This window comes from Trichoderma camerunense (genome assembly GCF_050948025.1).
Source record: "Trichoderma camerunense strain CBS 138272 chromosome Unknown V8C40scaffold_1, whole genome shotgun sequence".
Lineage (NCBI taxonomy): Eukaryota > Fungi > Ascomycota > Sordariomycetes > Hypocreales > Hypocreaceae > Trichoderma > Trichoderma camerunense.
This window is the reverse complement of record NW_028145369.1, coordinates 2,182,085-2,197,678: the sequence shown is the minus strand read 5'-3', so window position 1 is coordinate 2,197,678 and position 15,594 is coordinate 2,182,085. Positions and strand designations below refer to the sequence as shown.

General features: G+C 52.4%; 5 protein-coding genes across 5 annotated transcripts; 4 read left to right on the top strand and 1 right to left on the bottom strand.

Annotated features, from left to right (window-relative positions):
- Window positions 1-102: 102 nt before the first annotated feature.
- V8C40DRAFT_13237 (uncharacterized protein) lies at window positions 103-639 on the top strand. The gene has a single exon (XM_083211070.1). The coding sequence runs from the start codon at window positions 202-204 to the stop codon at window positions 571-573; it is 372 nt and encodes a 123-aa protein (XP_083079318.1). The 5' UTR covers window positions 103-201; the 3' UTR covers window positions 574-639.
- A 301-nt stretch (window positions 640-940) lies between these two features.
- On the bottom strand, window positions 941-3,947 carry V8C40DRAFT_230497 (uncharacterized protein). Its single transcript, XM_083212724.1, has 3 exons — window positions 3,346-3,947; window positions 2,341-3,271; window positions 941-2,279 (listed from the first exon to the last, which is right to left on the bottom strand). The coding sequence occupies exons 1-3, from the start codon at window positions 3,776-3,778 to the stop codon at window positions 1,346-1,348; spliced, it is 2,298 nt and encodes a 765-aa protein (XP_083079317.1). The 5' UTR covers window positions 3,779-3,947; the 3' UTR covers window positions 941-1,345.
- A 248-nt stretch (window positions 3,948-4,195) lies between these two features.
- V8C40DRAFT_230496 (WD40-repeat-containing domain protein) lies at window positions 4,196-6,511 on the top strand. The gene has a single exon (XM_083212723.1). It carries the CDS (start codon window positions 4,246-4,248, stop codon window positions 6,064-6,066), a length of 1,821 nt encoding a protein of 606 aa, XP_083079316.1. The 5' UTR covers window positions 4,196-4,245; the 3' UTR covers window positions 6,067-6,511.
- A 283-nt stretch (window positions 6,512-6,794) lies between these two features.
- On the top strand, window positions 6,795-9,481 carry V8C40DRAFT_230493 (transcription initiation factor IIA large subunit). The gene is made up of 3 exons (XM_083212722.1): window positions 6,795-7,428; window positions 7,984-8,906; window positions 8,987-9,481. Exons 1-3 carry the CDS (start codon window positions 7,309-7,311, stop codon window positions 9,069-9,071), a joined length of 1,128 nt encoding a protein of 375 aa, XP_083079315.1. The 5' UTR covers window positions 6,795-7,308; the 3' UTR covers window positions 9,072-9,481.
- A 745-nt stretch (window positions 9,482-10,226) lies between these two features.
- Window positions 10,227-10,847, top strand: V8C40DRAFT_230488 (uncharacterized protein). Its single transcript, XM_083212721.1, has one exon. It carries the CDS (start codon window positions 10,307-10,309, stop codon window positions 10,520-10,522), a length of 216 nt encoding a protein of 71 aa, XP_083079314.1. The 5' UTR covers window positions 10,227-10,306; the 3' UTR covers window positions 10,523-10,847.
- The last annotated feature ends 4,747 nt before the right edge of the window (window positions 10,848-15,594 follow it).

Sequence of the window (15,594 nt, the reverse complement as noted above, 5' to 3'; positions counted from 1 at the left end):
TCCACCCCCCCACCAACCAAACACACACACCCACCCCACACCAACACCCCTCCCCCACCCCCCTCCCGCGCGCGGGGGGGGGGGGGGGCGGCCGCCCCCCCCTATTGTCCTTTATGCTTCTTGGAGAATGGGTAATGCATTGGACGCAAAATTGGGTGTTTTTATTGTCTCGCTTGCTTTTTACTCGGTACGGTTGATTTGATGGTCGTTGAATTTCGGTTTTCTTTTCTCGTTACTACCCTCTTATGTTTTACACGGCTGGATTGCTTTACTTTTTTCTTTTACACACTGCTCTCTCCTCACTCATTACCCTGCCATGGAAAAGTGGGAATGGCAATCTGTTGTGGGTTTTCTTGGGAAGGGACTTTGGAGAAAATTCTTGGGTGGTGGAACAAAAAACACAAAAGGGAATGGGAGATACATAAAAAGTTACGTTTTGTTACTTGCTCGTTTTCGTCTTTTTCTTTAAACAGGAACGGTCATAGAGAGAATTCAATGGGGAAAAAGGAAGCTATTTCTTCTGCTCTGCTTTTGTGGTTTGCTTTTGTGGTTTGCTTTTGTGGTTTGCTTTAAAAAGTGTGAGAGGAAAAAAGGTCTGGTACATAGAGTTCAATGTTCAGCTTTTCTTGCCTACCTACATGCTGATGCTGTCTCGTGCCTTTTCCGGGATATCCTTGTATGCTACACGTTGATGTTTGAGATAAGGTTGAATGCTGTCCCTGTTCCGAACGAGGGCGCATCCTTGCCGCTTTGAGGGGGGATGGGCAAAGCAAAGGTTCCTTTGTTTCATGTACAGGGCGGCCATGCAAGTAAGTTTTGGGCTGATTGAGCCGCGTGGGATGGAGGCGCTTGTGATGATCCTTGGCGTGTCACGGATAATTAGAGCAAGGCGCAAGGCGCGGATGCAATGCCAAGACGGGGAAGGAATCATAAAAATGAAGAGCAAGCAAGTGTACATCATTCATTGGTCTATGAACATCGATCGAATAGCTGGCTACCTAGTACGCCTCATGACTTCATCACAAGCATACCGTCAAGACAAGACAAGTCAAGCACCCAACTCCCTGAAATGCTTTGAAAGGAAAGGAAAAAGGAAAAGGGAAAAGAAAGAGCGCATGTACATAAAACAGGAAACAGAGAAGAGAACAGCCTTTACATCCATCCCCATGCATAATCTCTAGATGGGCAACCAAGCAAAAGTTCATCCGCATCGTCTCCATAGAGATTCCTCCGGAACTCCTTCTCGGATGCTTATGGTGATCTGGCCTAGAACAAGGGTAAACCAAACCGACATACGCGCGCTGCGCGACAGATATCATCTGGAATACTGTGTGCACTAATCGCTTTACGATATCTCCACGTCTTCGTCGTCGTCATCGACTTCGGATTCGACGATCTGCATCTGCGTGCTGCTGATGCTCTCCTTGCGATTGCCATGACCAGAGCCGTCACTGTACCGGCCCGATACGCTCCCCCACTCAAGGTCGTCGCCGGCAACCACTCGGCCTTCCATGTCGATCTCCTGCGATAGCTCGACCAGGGCGTTGCGGGGGAGTCGCAAGAAACCCTGGGTACGGACGATGCGTCCCCAGTGCGTCATGCAGAACTGTGCCGCTCTCTTGCGAAGCCATTCCTCGCTGGCGAGTCCCGAGCAGTACCATATGACGCAGGCGTGCTCGACGTCGAGTTCCTTGGCTAGGCGGTTTACGCACAGTAGGCGGAGGTGTGGGATGTTGTAGATGTTAGACATGACCAACAAGCCGGCCACATCGGAGAGATCCGTGGTGGCGTCACTGTCCGTCTCTGTGGTACCGTGAATGTTGTCGGTGTATAGATACAAGAGGAACGCCTTGACAACCGAGTATGGCTCCGGGATGTGCATCTTCTTTGTGTGGAACTCTGCCATCTGAGCGTTGTACAAGCGCGCAAAGTGCGGCCAGCGCGCTTGCAAAATAAGCTTGTGTACATGAATCGGCATAGACGTTGGAACATCGGCAGATAGCCAGCCCTCGTCTCTGTTTGCATCATCGGCTCGAATCAGCCCTGAGCTGAGCGTTTCATCGCTGTCAGCATCATCGGCAAGAGCTGTGATGATGAAATCTGTGCCACTTCCGGACTCGGGTGGTTGATTGAACAGTTTCGCCAGATCCGCGCCAAGACCCTTGGAAGGTTGGTCGGAAAGCCTGGTTGCAAAGGACGGTCTGGATTGGGCCAAGCTTTCTGGTGCAAGGTTGTTGCCCAGGAAGCCATATCGTCGAAGGTCTACTTCCATGATGTCGCTACAATCTTCATGTCAGTACAAAAGATGGAATGAGCAGAGGCCGGCTGTTTTTGTCTTACCTGAGATATTCTTCATAGCCGTTTGGCCCTAGATCCGTGGCAGCTGGATCAACTGGACAGCCCAGGAGCCACGCCTTGGTGCCGTCTTCGTTCATCGTACAGTAGTGCCATCTATATCCCGTTTTAAAGATTTCGCGGCCGTCAGCGAGCTTCTGCCACCTCAGAGTGCTAAGGTCCAGGGCAGACAAGGAGCATTCTCTATGAGTAATGGTTGCCGCAGGGGTCACAAAATCGAGCAGCGTTCCGGAGGAATAGGTATGGAAATGGATGCCTGATCCTTGGGATGGAACAGTCGGACCAGAAACAAATTTGAGAGCGGAGATGGTTCCGGGAGCCATTGGTGCGTATGACTTTACTTGAAATGATGGAGGGTTTACTTGGGCCGTCCTGGAATTCGCAGCATAGCCAGAGGCGCCAACGACGGGGTTGGACGCCATGGTATAAGGCGGCCTTGGAGAGCTGCTGGTTCTGTGAGCAGCGGAATGGCGATCCAGGACGCCAAAATGAGGTCGAGAGTCGAACTCCGGGCTTCCCTTGAGGTCAAGCCACCACAAGTCACTAATCTTGTCCATGTCTTCGCTCAGGCCACCAAAGACCCAGACGCGATCACCCCAGATGTAGGCAGAGTGGTCAAAACGGCCAACAAAGCGCCACGCCTTGGACCAAGTAAACGTCTTGAGGTCGAGATAGCAAATGTCGTCCAACACATAGTTGTTCTGACCAGTGATGCCACCAATGATGAACAGTTTATCTTCGTGCAGCACTGCGGCGTGTCTTGCCCTGCCTTTGGGTATCGGGCCCGACACCATAGGCTGCGTCCAATGTGCCGTTTTCAAGTCGAATATAATAAGATCGGATAGGTAGGTTCGATGCTCGTTCTCGCCGCCGAATACAAGAAGTTTGTCGCCTTTGTACAGCGTCGCTGTGTGACCTATATGGAAGTACCGGTTAGTGTTTGTCAAGTTGGTGATGCAACAACCACGAGGTCTATTGAATTATACTTACCCATGCGCACCCCGGGAATATCCCCATAGTTGTCCACCAAACTCCATTGATGGCTCGCCAAGTCCAGTCGCAAGACATGATTGTATACTTCGTCAGTGTACTGGTCAAAGCCACCGAAAGCATAGATCTGGTTGTTCCCGCAATAGGTCACGGACGCATTGACGAGGCACGCAGGCCTCTGTCCCAGCGTGCGTGTGACTTTGGGGCGGTACCCATCAACCAGGGGGCGGGCCTTGAGAGGAGAGTTTGGCATGATGTAGGTATTGTTGGAGGAAGAAGCCGAGGCTGGCGTCTCAACGGCACTCATGGCGTCTGATGAAGTTTGGCTGGCCATACCGGACTGCGTCCCACCAGCATGGGGTGCCAGGGTTTGGGTTTGGCCAAAGATGCTAACAAAATTCGATGCTGGGCCGGGGGTCGATGGTTGCGCCATGATGTTTCTTCACAGCCACAAAACCATGTCAGGCGTGACCTCGAACCGACGCAAATCGATGAACGACCGGTGCAGATGCAAAGGAAGGACAGCGGATAACGAGTGATGCGATAACGCACACGCCAACGTGCAGTGGATTCGACGATGTTGCGTCTGGACGGCGCATGTGAGATGAGGGTCGCAAATTTGCGGAGCAGCGAGACAAAGGCTGTCAATCCCACACCGACTGGGTACGTACCGTTGAATTTTTTCCGCCCGCTAGCCGCGCCGCGCCTTTCCCAATGCGGCTACCGCTGTGGCGGTTACCTGGCGCAGGGGTTATGGCCACCTGTTGCCTGGCCAACGACGCTAAGGACCTATAGTTAAAAGTAAATAAAATACGCCATCCTTGTTCACCGTCTTCTGCACCGCTCCTCACCCAAACCTCACGTACATTTGACTACACTTGATATCGAATATCAAACATCATGGCTACTGCAGCAGTATCAACTCCTGTGAACAATCAGAAAGGGCTCGTACCCTCGCTGAAGGTCGGCGGAAGAGTGCCTCTGACGCCTTCACCACGCAACTCTATCAACCTAAACTCCTCACCTTTCGCTCCTGAGGACTACTCTGGCAAAGATGCCAAAGGAGCCCCCAAACACACCTATAGCGGAAATCTGATGGCTCATTATGGACGAACCTCATCATCTTCTACTGGCTCTCAGCGTGAGCAATCAGAACCTCATCAGAATTCGCCCAAGTTCAACATCGCTCGTGTGGTCCACTCACCCCGCAAAACTCTTGCACTCGGGGTCTCTGATTACGCACTTACTGGAACTGGCCTTGCTCTGAGCCCCTCCAAATCAAAGAAGGGTTCACTCCGACAGAAGGCATCCAAGACGACAACCAACCATGGCGGTGATCGGTTCATCCCCAACCGGGCTGCCAGCTCTGCAATCGCCAACACAGGCTCAAGCAAGATTAGTGGTCCCGAGAGGAAGAAGAGAAAGCGATCTCCACCAAGCGTCTCAGAGAGACCAGCAGCACCCGAAGTCCCGGAGGAAGACCCAGCTTCTGCCCTAGAAGGTTTGAGCATCCTCGATGATGATGCCGACGAAAGCTATTCTCGCCCCTCCCCAAACACCGTCGCCTATCAAGATTCACTCGCCAATGCCTGTGGTGTGAGTCTCAAGACGCGCATCCTAGAATTCAAGCCCGCTGCGCCAGAATCATCAAAGCCAATTGATCTTCGCCAGCAGTACAACAGGCCGTTGAAGATTACCGGTTCTAGCTCCGCCCAGACGCGCCGACGTATTGCTACCGCTCCCGAGCGTGTTTTGGACGCTCCTGGCCTGATTGATGACTATTATCTCAACCTATTGGACTGGAGCTCTGGTAACCAAGTCGCCATCGGTCTGGAGCGCAGCGTCTATGTCTGGTCCGCCGATGAAGGTAGCGTCAGCTGCCTCTTAGAGACCACCCCCGATACATATATCAGCAGTGTCAAGTGGTCTGAAGACGGAGCTTATGTCGGCGTTGGCCTCGGCACTGGCGAGGTTCAAATCTGGGACGTGGCCGAAAGCCAAAAGATCCGAAGCATGTTTGGACATGATACTCGTGTTAGTGTCATGGGTTGGAACAAGCACACGCTCTCCACCGGTGCCCGAAGTGGTCTCGTTTTCAACCACGATGTCCGAATTGCTGAGCACAAGGTCGCAGAGCTGGTTTCACACACTTCTGAGGTCTGCGGACTCGAATGGCGCTCGGATGGCGCTCAGCTTGCCACTGGCGGCAACGACAACTTGGTCTCCATCTGGGATGCTCGCTCTCTGTCCGTGCCCAAGTTCACCAAGACCAACCACAAGGCAGCCGTCAAGGCTCTCGCATGGTGCCCCTGGAACGCAAACCTGCTCGCTACCGGCGGTGGCTCCTATGATCGCCACATTCACTTTTGGAACTCAACCACGGGTGCGCGCGTCAACAGCATCGATACTGGCTCTCAAGTCACCTCCCTACGATGGAGCCCCCACTACCGCGAGATTGTGAGCTCTAGCGGTTTCCCAGACAACTCTCTGAGCGTCTGGAGCTACCCTACCCTGGTCCGCAACGTCGAGATCCCTGCTCACGAGAGCCGTGTCCTCCACAGCTGTCTCAGCCCTGATGGCCAGATGCTGGCTACTGCCGCCGCCGATGAAAGCTTGAAGTTCTGGAAGATCTTTGAGAAGAAGGCCGGTGCCGCTGCAGGTGCTGCTGGCTCAGGCGCTTCTGGAAAGGCCGACGTGGTCAAGCACATGACCATTCGATAAATGGCGGCTCCTTGACGCTGCCGCTCAACGAACCTCAGGGTAGGCAGGTATACACACCCTCACACCGGTATCTATCTTGTTTTAATGGAGCTTCTGCTTTCGAAATGGCGTTGGGGATAGCCGTCTGCGATTCATAGAGCACGTGGTACGAAAGTGCTTCTCCACGGGTCAACAAACGGGAAATGGGTCGGATCTGAACACGAGTTATGATTGGAATGTCTGAGACAAACAAGAAAACACAAAAAGGAAAAAAAAAAAAGAGAGACAGAAAATTTGGTATAAAACTTCATGTAACAGTTAGCTGCTGCATAATAGTTTAGAAGGATATTGATTTCTATGGGAAGGCCGGTGTTTGGGGGACAAAATTGCAACTTGGTTTGATGTTTTTGGAGGTTTCAATTGCTTAGGTAGATTATGTAACGCTCAATGAAAATTTGTTGAGGCATTCCCGTAATTCTCCATGACAGTTATAGTGCTTGTATATAAGTGATATTGATATTAAGATGAACTTAGATATGAGGTTACGTTACGTTAACTGCTCAAGGGGACTGACAATTGTGATTCTCCGCTGCCTGGAGTTAAAGTTCAACGCTGCCGCCTGCTAGCCGCTGGTAGTGACTGAGTGGGCGGAACCGGCAACGCTCTCAGCGCGCATGACTAAGCAGAAGAGCCCTCTAGAAGTGGAAATCTACCCAGCGCTGCCAACTCTAACCATTGCATACCTTGCAGCTGGACCGACGCCAACCCGCCCATCTACGCTGCAACGCCTGAGCGCGCATTCAAAACTACGAATAAGAATTGCTCAGTTGGGGATCACCTCGCCTGTGCTGCACAGCAGGCTCTGTCCTTTTTTATATCCTCTGCCGAAGCCGCAGCTGCAGCGACGGCAACGGGGTACCAATCCAGTGCCTTGGCCGCCAGAGCGGTTACCCACCGACTTGTTGTACGCCTACACACGCCCGCCTAGCGATAGGCTGCACGCTGTTTGGCCAGCCCAAGGGGAGAGAAAAAAAGAGAGAACCAAATCCGCGCCGCTGAAAACAAGAGCATAAAAAGTATTTTATCTTTTTTTCCTTCGGTCGTCGGGCTCTGAAGATTCAGTGCCATCGGGCTACAGTGTGACTTTCCTGGGCCTTTTGAAGCTGAAACGCTGCGAACGGAGATTCCAGAAGGACTTCCGTTGCGACATCGCACGCTGCATCAACCAAGCGACGTCGGTGTAGGCCGAGCGGTGCTGCCATCATGTCGAACCAAGCTGTGGGAAACGTCTACCAGACGATCATCGAAGAGGTGATCAACAGCTCGCGAGTCGACTTCGAAGAGAGCGGTGTTGAGGAAGCCGTCCTGGAGGAGCTGCGATTGGTAAGTCATCCATATTCTCTCTGCATCCCTCTTCATCAGCCCTTCCGCCGGAACCCGTCCGAATCGTTACGATACATGCTCGATTCCAAGCGAAAATTCTCGACATTATGCCCAACGAGAGAACAAAAAAAAGCCGCCATCAACCTCTGCGCGTGCAATAGCGAGATGCTTTGCGCGCGACTGCCTGAGAGGGGAAGCAAGAAATCTGGGGTGGAGAGCAGTGGCGGGTTGGGTTTCGGGGGATCGGGGGGCGACACAGCACTATTTGGGGCCCTTTTTAAGTCCAAAGGCGCCCCCCCTGGCCATGCCAAATTCTCCAAGTCCAGTGACTCCTCCAGGCAGGCAGGAGATGGGCGGCGCTGCCTGATTGGACCACTGATAGCCACCTCCTCCGTTCTCCGTTCCTCATTATCACGTGTGACCCAAGTCATTGCTCAACACTCATTGGCACACACTGTAGATGCCGTCCTCTCGCTGCCTTTCTCGCCCCATCATTTACTGGCTCTTTTTCTTCCTTTCTTGAATAAGACAAGCATACTGACTCATTCTCATCAGGGATGGCAACAAAAGCTGTCTCAGCTCGACGTGGCTCGGTTCCCGTGGGACCCTAAGCCAGAGCCCGCCCCACCGGCTGCGTCTGCTCCGGCTCCCAATACAGCCACGCCTGTTCAGACACAAGCTCAGTTTTCAACGCCGCTGTCATTGCCGACGGCGAGCCCTCCTGGTGGTTTGCCACAAAACGGCATCAAGCAAGAGTCTTATGTGAAGCCAGAACCGGGCATCAAGCAGGAGCCGGGCGCCCAGCAGCCCGGCCTGTACCAGAACTATAATGGTATGGAAAACAAGAACAGCGTTGCCGCCAACAGAGCCGCTCAGCAACTTCAAGCTCAATATGGAATGAGAGCGGCAGGCTCTATAAATGCCATACAGGACCGTATGGGCCAACAGCCTCAAGGACAACAACCGGGCCAAGGGGCACCCGTCCTACCACAGCAGCCGCAGCAGATGCCTCATCCATCGGAACAGTCGATGGGCAACGCTCAGGTTGACGGTGCAGGCGATGACATGATGGAAGATTCCGATGATGATGAAGAGACCTTTGAAGGCGTTCTCCTGAGAAATGGAGTCAACGGCAACCCAGAGGAACTCGGAAGAGTCGACATTGATCGTATCCTCCACGACCAAATCGCCGCCAAGGCCAAGAGCATGGAGGGGGGCGGTTTGATGCTGTCTCTAAAAGAGGCCACAAAGAACCAACCCAAGTCAAGTGCCAAGAAGCTGAGGAGCAAAGGAAAGGCTCCCGCTGGCGTGGCCGCTTATGATGGCGGAGACGATGACGAGGATATTGACGAGGACGCCATCAATTCCGATCTGGATGACCCCGATGAGGATCGAGATGATGATGAGGTTGATGACGAAGGCCTCGGCCACATTATGCTTTGCATGTACGACAAGGTCCAAAGGGTCAAGAACAAGTGGTGAGTGCGAACCCGCGAGCTCAAGGCTCGAATACCAAGATAGAAATTACACATTTGACCTGTGCTAACTCTATAAACAGGAAGTGCACCCTCAAGGACGGCGTCCTTACCGTCAACGGCAAGGAGTACGTTTTCAACAAAGCAACTGGCGAATACGAATGGTAGTGAGTCCACAGAAGAGAAAATTGGCTTACCAGTGCTGCTTTGCGCCATCATGGCATTATACCTACATGTCTGCTTTAATTTAGCTTTTGCTCACGACTTTTCCTTTCCGTCATTTGCATTTTTCTTTGCTATACAAAAAGTTCTCCAAAAAACATCAATAAAAAAATAAAAGGGGAAAAATCAGAATCACGGAGTAGTTGGTTGCCAGGAAGAGGTTGAAGAAGGTTTTACAGAATGGTTGGCCGCAGTTATTTTCCTGCTTAGGCCGAGGTTTGGCTGTTCTTTTTTCCCCCTTTCTATTTCCTTTGAACCTCTTTCAACGTTGAAAAGAACGACGGGGACAGGCGCACAGTATGCACTGCAGATATGTATGTACACTCTCAAAGCAGAAAATACATTTCAGAATGACATTTGCCGGAAGCCAGGTGGTTCGACAGATGCACGTGGAAATGAACGAGAGAAAGAGTGTAAAAGTAAACCCACCTGCGTCAAGCCTAGCCTCGGGGCCATCATCTCATCATGGTAGCAGCAGTAGTAAGCCCATGATCCCAGGTGAAGTGAGCCGACCAAGACTTTCGCCTCGGCGTTAATCGTAAAGGGCGATCCGCTCCGTGATTGTGTCCTGCCGGATTGAGATATTTGGCTCACACCCCGAAGAAGGGAGTCCTCTCCAGCCAGACCTCCGCTGATCACGTCCATGCCATGCTAAAACCAAAAAAGCACAAGGAACTTCTGGGGGGCCGCGGCAAAGCCAGTTGAGGCATTTACCAAGACAAGGGGTGAGGGTACCGGAAAGCGTCTAGTCCACGCAGATGACGGCACATTCGAATGAAATGGCTTCGAGTAAACGATCGCTTGCCGCGGATCCGCTTCCGCGCGTTTGTGTGGCGTCGAGGTGGTCACGAATCCTTTCGTCCTTGTCGCCGATACCTTCGCTTGGCCCGATGCCGAGCCGCCGAATGCCTGGCTACGGTGGGAGAGCAATGAGAACAACGAAAGACAGGAGACGGGCCCCGCTTCAGGCTACGAAGCGTCGGCATTCCTAACTGCAAAGGCTGAACATTCGGGGGGCCGGTACGGCGTGGGAGCCCATTCGGTAAGGGTAGATGAGCAGCACACCATTCCTCTCGACATGGATGGGGCGCGGGGTTGGGAGGCCATCTTCGCCTTGGCCATGTCCTGGGGCCTGGGTTTTTTTGGCAAATCCCTTCCAAGAACACGGAGCAGAGCAAGTGATGCCGCATAAAGAAGGGCTCGCGAGGAATTGGCTTGATAATACCTTGTATGATGCCTCCCAAACCACGGAGGTACTCGTCCGGTGGCTGTGCTGTCCAAAGGATTCTCTGTGCGCACGATTCCAAACGTACGAGCGGAGGATTCCCGTGGCATTTACCGCAATTTCGCACCCCTACTCCTTCGACCCGACAGTTTGGTTCACCGAGAGGCGCTAACGACTAGTGGCGCGCCGTGCAGATGTCTAGAACGACAGGGGATGAAGGGGAGTTGCAGGTGGAACTTGGACTCGTCTCTTCCTTGCAAAGCCTGCAAGGTTGAATCTGGGCGTATCGCTCGTGACATGGGGACACCGAATCGTCCAAGTAAATGTGATCTGCGTTCCACTAGCGTGTGAACTGTAGACCGGACCGCCCCTAAGATGCCCAAGAGAGTGATGGGATTGCTCGTAGGAGCCCACGACCGAGGTGAAGGCTAGGGGAGCTTCCTCCTTGCCGTGTCCGTTTTGATGAGCATGTATTTAGTCTGCCATACAAACGTAGCCTTGAAAGTCAAGTCATGTTGCCGCATGCAAGTACGGGCGACGTGGCATTCCGACTCACCGAAGCCCCTGATGTAGGCTGGCCCTTGCTTTCTACCAGTAGGATTTTCTCGGTTCATTGGACGGGGATTGTGTGCCAGTAGAATGAGCTTCAACGGACTGACCACAACACCATATTGCTCTCCGCGTACTTCTGCACTGCACAGAGGCTGGCTACTCGGTTTGCGGGCTAGTGAGCCAAGACTAGCAATTGAAATGGCATCACTTGACAGTTCATGATATGCGGACTTGCAGTAATGCAGATTGCGGAGTAGAAGTAGCTGCAGACGTGACGTAAAGCCTTGCGCAACTCTCTCTCATCCCAGTGGTAATGGTGTCAAGCTGTTGGTGCTGCAAGAGGATCAAAAGACATATCCTTGTTCGCCGTCGCAACGGACGTCACCCTAATCTTGTCCCGCCCGGCAATCAAATTACCGAGCAGTAACCAAACAGTCGGTAGGTCGCCTTTGTCTACATCATGAGCGAAGGAGTTATAATCGCAGAGCTTGAAATCCGTAGGGACCATCTTTTTCTTCCTCACTGGTTACGACTTCACGTACCTGGGAGCTCAAAAGGAGGCTCTCTCACCCAGGAGCCGTTTTGCCTTTTGCAGCGACAATCAGCCGCACGGGGGGAGCACAGGTATGGAGTCCAAGTACCCTGTAAGAAGTCGATTCTGCAGCATTTAGTGCAGCGAATGAAACAATGTTGACAGGGTTCAGGGATGCTTAATTAGCACCACTCCCGACTAAAGTGTGAACCAGTAGGAGAAGCGGCAATTTCTGTAAGGAAGCCAATCCGTAAATTCGGTGTTCAGCGCTCAGTGTTCAGCATCCTCAAGAGCAGTGGCTTCGGATAAGAGCGTTGCCAACGGGAAGGTAGTGCCAATGAATGTCATCTACCAATGATTATAGACGGCAAGCGAAATTCCCCGAATTTACAAGCATTAGGATAGTATCGGGGAAGCGTTGGGAAGTGGCACGACTGTTTGAGATTCAGCACTAAAAGCAAAGGATGAAAAGGGGGAGCAAAGAAAACACAGGAAGTGACAGGTAACTTACGGAGACAGGTCTGAGGTGAGAAGACAAACAAATGAAAGCTGGAAGACCATGTTTCGGTCGGCGAAGACCTCGTCAAGATGGTGTGTTGTTGGTTCTTGGACTTTATGCGTTTGGCTAAAGGATACTAGCTCCGCCCTCCTATGGAGCGTCCTTGGTGTGTCCTGTGGCCCCTCCTTTGGGCAATACGACATTGTGAGTTACCCAAAGATATTCAAAGGCGACAAGGACTCGAGAGTGGCTCTTTTTCAAAGCGCCTTTCCCCAAAGAGCCTTTTAACCAGGCGTTAATACTGCCATGGGTGGGCGAGGCTTGGAAACTTCATGGTACGGCCATGGGGCGGGGTGTCATGCGACTAGCCGATTTCATGGCCAGGGGAAGATCCCAGTAGGACTCCCGACGGCATTGGGGACGATGTCTTGAATACTCGTCGAGCTGAATTGTTGCTGAGGTGAAAACCCAAGTAGGTCATTGCTTCGCTGAGACGTTGCTGGGAGCGTGGGTAGGATGTACATGGCAGCTCCCCCGAGGGTGGTTAAAATTTGCGGTAGTGGGCGCGCGCAATACTCGTCTCAGTTACATCGTATCTATCGAGAAGCCCCGCCTGCACCACTTGGGAGAACGACCCAGCCATTCACATGTACAGGTGGGCATGACTACCGTGGAGCTGGCTGTTGGTTCCAGGATATCGAGGCCATGATGTAAAGCGGCGGGCATTTCAGAGACTCGAATGTTATTGCGGTACCCTCGGGGCGGACCCAGAACTTGGGAAATTTAGTCCTCGTTGGGTACGAGGTTTATGCAGTGACGTCTCGGGCGTGTTTTCTCAACGGAGGCGTGAAACTGGCCGAGGCGCATCATTCTGGGCCGCGTTGTAGATGCAGCACCGCCGCTGGTAAAAATTGGGTTGAGGATGGAGGTGGAACAAAAGTTGAGCTTGAGGAGATGGAAAGAGTCTGAGAGAAGGTACAACCAAGTTTGTATCGATGGATCGGGACACCGCCTACCCAGAGCAGCCCTCACTGAGCAAGTACAATACTAGGAGCATCAATGGATCGTAATTATTCCTTTAACACAAAGTCTCCAGGGTAATTGCAGGTGCCTAATACGGTACACTTATGGGTGTCTTTAAAATCCTGACATTGATGGATCCATTGGAATATTTACGGCGTGTGCTACTCAAGCGGGTAATGCGAGGTGGTGAGCTCGAGGCTAGTCCCAAGTGCATCACGAATAAGACACCGCAAAGCCACCCATTGAGTAACAAGATGTTCTCATCTCAAAACGTTGGTAGCAGTCTGCTGCTGCAGTGATACAGAAAGGGAGGCGTGCAGCTCAGCCCATTTACATCTGTGATGTCGGCTAGGCAGAGAGGGTGGTATCTACCACCCTCAGAAAATGGGGGTTGTACGAGCAATGCTTGGTACAAGCAGCCTAAATTGCACCCCCCATAGTGGTACAAATCTCCAGACGCCAGTCAAGTTGAGAAGCAGAGGAATCCTCTAGCCTGCTGGAGCACTCGTATGAGGTGGTGACGGCATACATGTTGCGGTGTGAATGATGTTCTTTTTAAGCAGGTATAACGCACGGATGCCGGTGTGCTCCCTACACCGCACTCCGGCAATGCTACCTCATCATAAGAAGCCTACTAGGTACTACTACTCTACCTAATCTGTCGTGGGTAGGCCTTGCGATGCGGAAGGTTACAGTCATGGATAGAACGAGACCAGCGCCATGGGGTATCCCAAGTCCCATGAGCAGCTCAGGCCCTTGTAGATGCAAACTCGCCGTCGACGATAGTGTCATTTGGACGGGCTGAGAACCAGCCACTTGTATCCTTGATAACCCATCCACTATCTGTATGCAGCTAAGGTACAGCATTCGTCAGTACTGAGTATCACAGATGGGTACTAAGAACATGAAGAAGTGCTAGTTTTCGTGCTAGAGATCCCTTGCGTATGAAGAGACGTTGGGCGTAGTTGAACCGTACATCGACGGATATAGGCCAATGCATCATCACCAGCCACAGACTCGGTTTCGCTCTCTACCTCGGTGCTCACTCTTTGCTGTTGGTTGACTCTTCACTGCGCTTTGCCCGTTTCGAGTGGGGCCTCGGCGGGTCGCGCCGGGACAGCGCAAAAGAGCATCTGATGTGATGAGCTTGTCTTATAAGAGGAAAAAACACGGAGTATCCGTCTGGTACGAGGACTGGACGATGCTGTACTCCATACTCGTAATTGTAGTTTTGCACAAGGCTCCTTGCCATTCGTACCGGGGCTCATGGCATTGCAGGCATTCTCCGTGCTCGTACACGCCGGCCCGGCCAAATTGGATCCTGGTTACGATGCTCGTGAAAGCCGCACCGATCCCCGGGGTCAGCCCAAATCGTGAGGGTGGGCAAATTACTGCGTCCACGCAGGCTAGCGACCAATTGGGCCACCTTACAGCGTCCAATGTAAGCTGAACATCTTCCATGTTGTCTCATTTCTCTATTTCGTAGGCTCTTTTCTCTTTTCTCTTTCCTTTCTTTGCTCTTCCTTTCTTTCCGTATTGTTTTAATTTGTGCTGCCACACCAGCGAATCCTATAAGTGACGCTATCTCAGTATGGCCCTCCACACCAGAACCTGCACTGCTCATCCCACCGTTTTCGTAGTTGGTATTGTACTCCGTACTACAGAGGTGAGCTAAGTATTATGGACATGGAGGACATGTAACCATTGGATGCCAAAGAAGTGTTGCAATTTACCTTAGTGTACACCCGGGCGAGGCGCTGATGGACGTGCGGGAGCTAGAGAACTGGTCAGGACTGAACCTGGAGCCGCATCTGAATCCGCTGGAACCAAGCCGTCGGATTCAGCGCACGATGCAGCCCTCGACACAAGCTTGCTCCGCCTTTGCTTTGGCGCTACAAGTAAGGAGGATGGAGTACTAGTAAATGGTCTAGTACTACTGGGTAGCAGTAATCAGGCCACCCGCAGATCTCATCTCCATACTCATATTCGTACATGTACGGAGTATGTCGGTACCAAGAAAACAACAACCACAAAGGCCATGAGGTTGTATCGACTGCCTCAATACCGAGGGCAAGACGTCCATTTGCCCTACCCAACAGGGTCGCCGATGCCCGCCTGGTCGATCCCGGTGCCGCAGTGAGAGAATTAGGCATGGGCTCAAAGGCTCAAGGTTGCATTTCTGCTTGTTGGCTCCAAGGAATAACTCCAGGCAGCGTCGAAATTTTTACCAGGTGGTGCAAGCATCTCGGCAGGGTGGGCCCCCCCGAGAGTCAAGCAGCGCGTCTCTGGCCACAATGAGCCACCACCAAGTCAGTTGTTGCATGGATCCATGAAGTTTTAATGCGAGTGCAGGCAGAAAGAGGCATCGCCCGGCACCGCGGAAGGTCGTGCAAAGCATGGATAGGGGTGGAGGGAGGGCAAGGACAAGCAGAGCATCAAATGACTGCCAGCCAGCGATCTTGCACTAACATGCTCGTCTAAAGCTGCCGCGAAGGCCCTCAGGCATTGATGACAGACAGGGCTGGCGCATGTCCCCTGGCAAGCCTGGCTCCAGTGCACTGAGCAGCGCAGCGCATTGATCTGATACACCCTCCCCCTAGCAGCGGGCACTAATAAGGGTCAGCCGCAGGCATGGGAT

What these genes read in the sequence shown, in the direction of transcription:
- V8C40DRAFT_13237 (XM_083211070.1), top strand. Translation starts at nt 202, where the DNA reads ATGGTCGTTGAATTTCGGTTTTCTTTTCTCGTTACTACCCTCTTATGT.
- V8C40DRAFT_230497 (XM_083212724.1), bottom strand. Translation starts at nt 3,778, where the DNA reads ATGGCGCAACCATCGACCCCCGGCCCAGCATCGAATTTTGTTAGCATC. An exon ending in TATTCCCGGGGTGCGCATGG is followed by an intron (nt 3,272 to 3,345) that starts GTAAGTATAATT and finishes ACTTCCATATAG; the next exon opens with GTCACACAGCGACGCTGTAC. An exon ending in GGCTATGAAGAATATCTCAG is followed by an intron (nt 2,280 to 2,340) that starts GTAAGACAAAAA and finishes TGAAGATTGTAG; the next exon opens with CGACATCATGGAAGTAGACC.
- V8C40DRAFT_230496 (XM_083212723.1), top strand. Translation starts at nt 4,246, where the DNA reads ATGGCTACTGCAGCAGTATCAACTCCTGTGAACAATCAGAAAGGGCTC.
- V8C40DRAFT_230493 (XM_083212722.1), top strand. Translation starts at nt 7,309, where the DNA reads ATGTCGAACCAAGCTGTGGGAAACGTCTACCAGACGATCATCGAAGAG. An exon ending in TCCTGGAGGAGCTGCGATTG is followed by an intron (nt 7,429 to 7,983) that starts GTAAGTCATCCA and finishes CATTCTCATCAG; the next exon opens with GGATGGCAACAAAAGCTGTC. An exon ending in CAAAGGGTCAAGAACAAGTG is followed by an intron (nt 8,907 to 8,986) that starts GTGAGTGCGAAC and finishes CTCTATAAACAG; the next exon opens with GAAGTGCACCCTCAAGGACG.
- V8C40DRAFT_230488 (XM_083212721.1), top strand. Translation starts at nt 10,307, where the DNA reads ATGCCGCATAAAGAAGGGCTCGCGAGGAATTGGCTTGATAATACCTTG.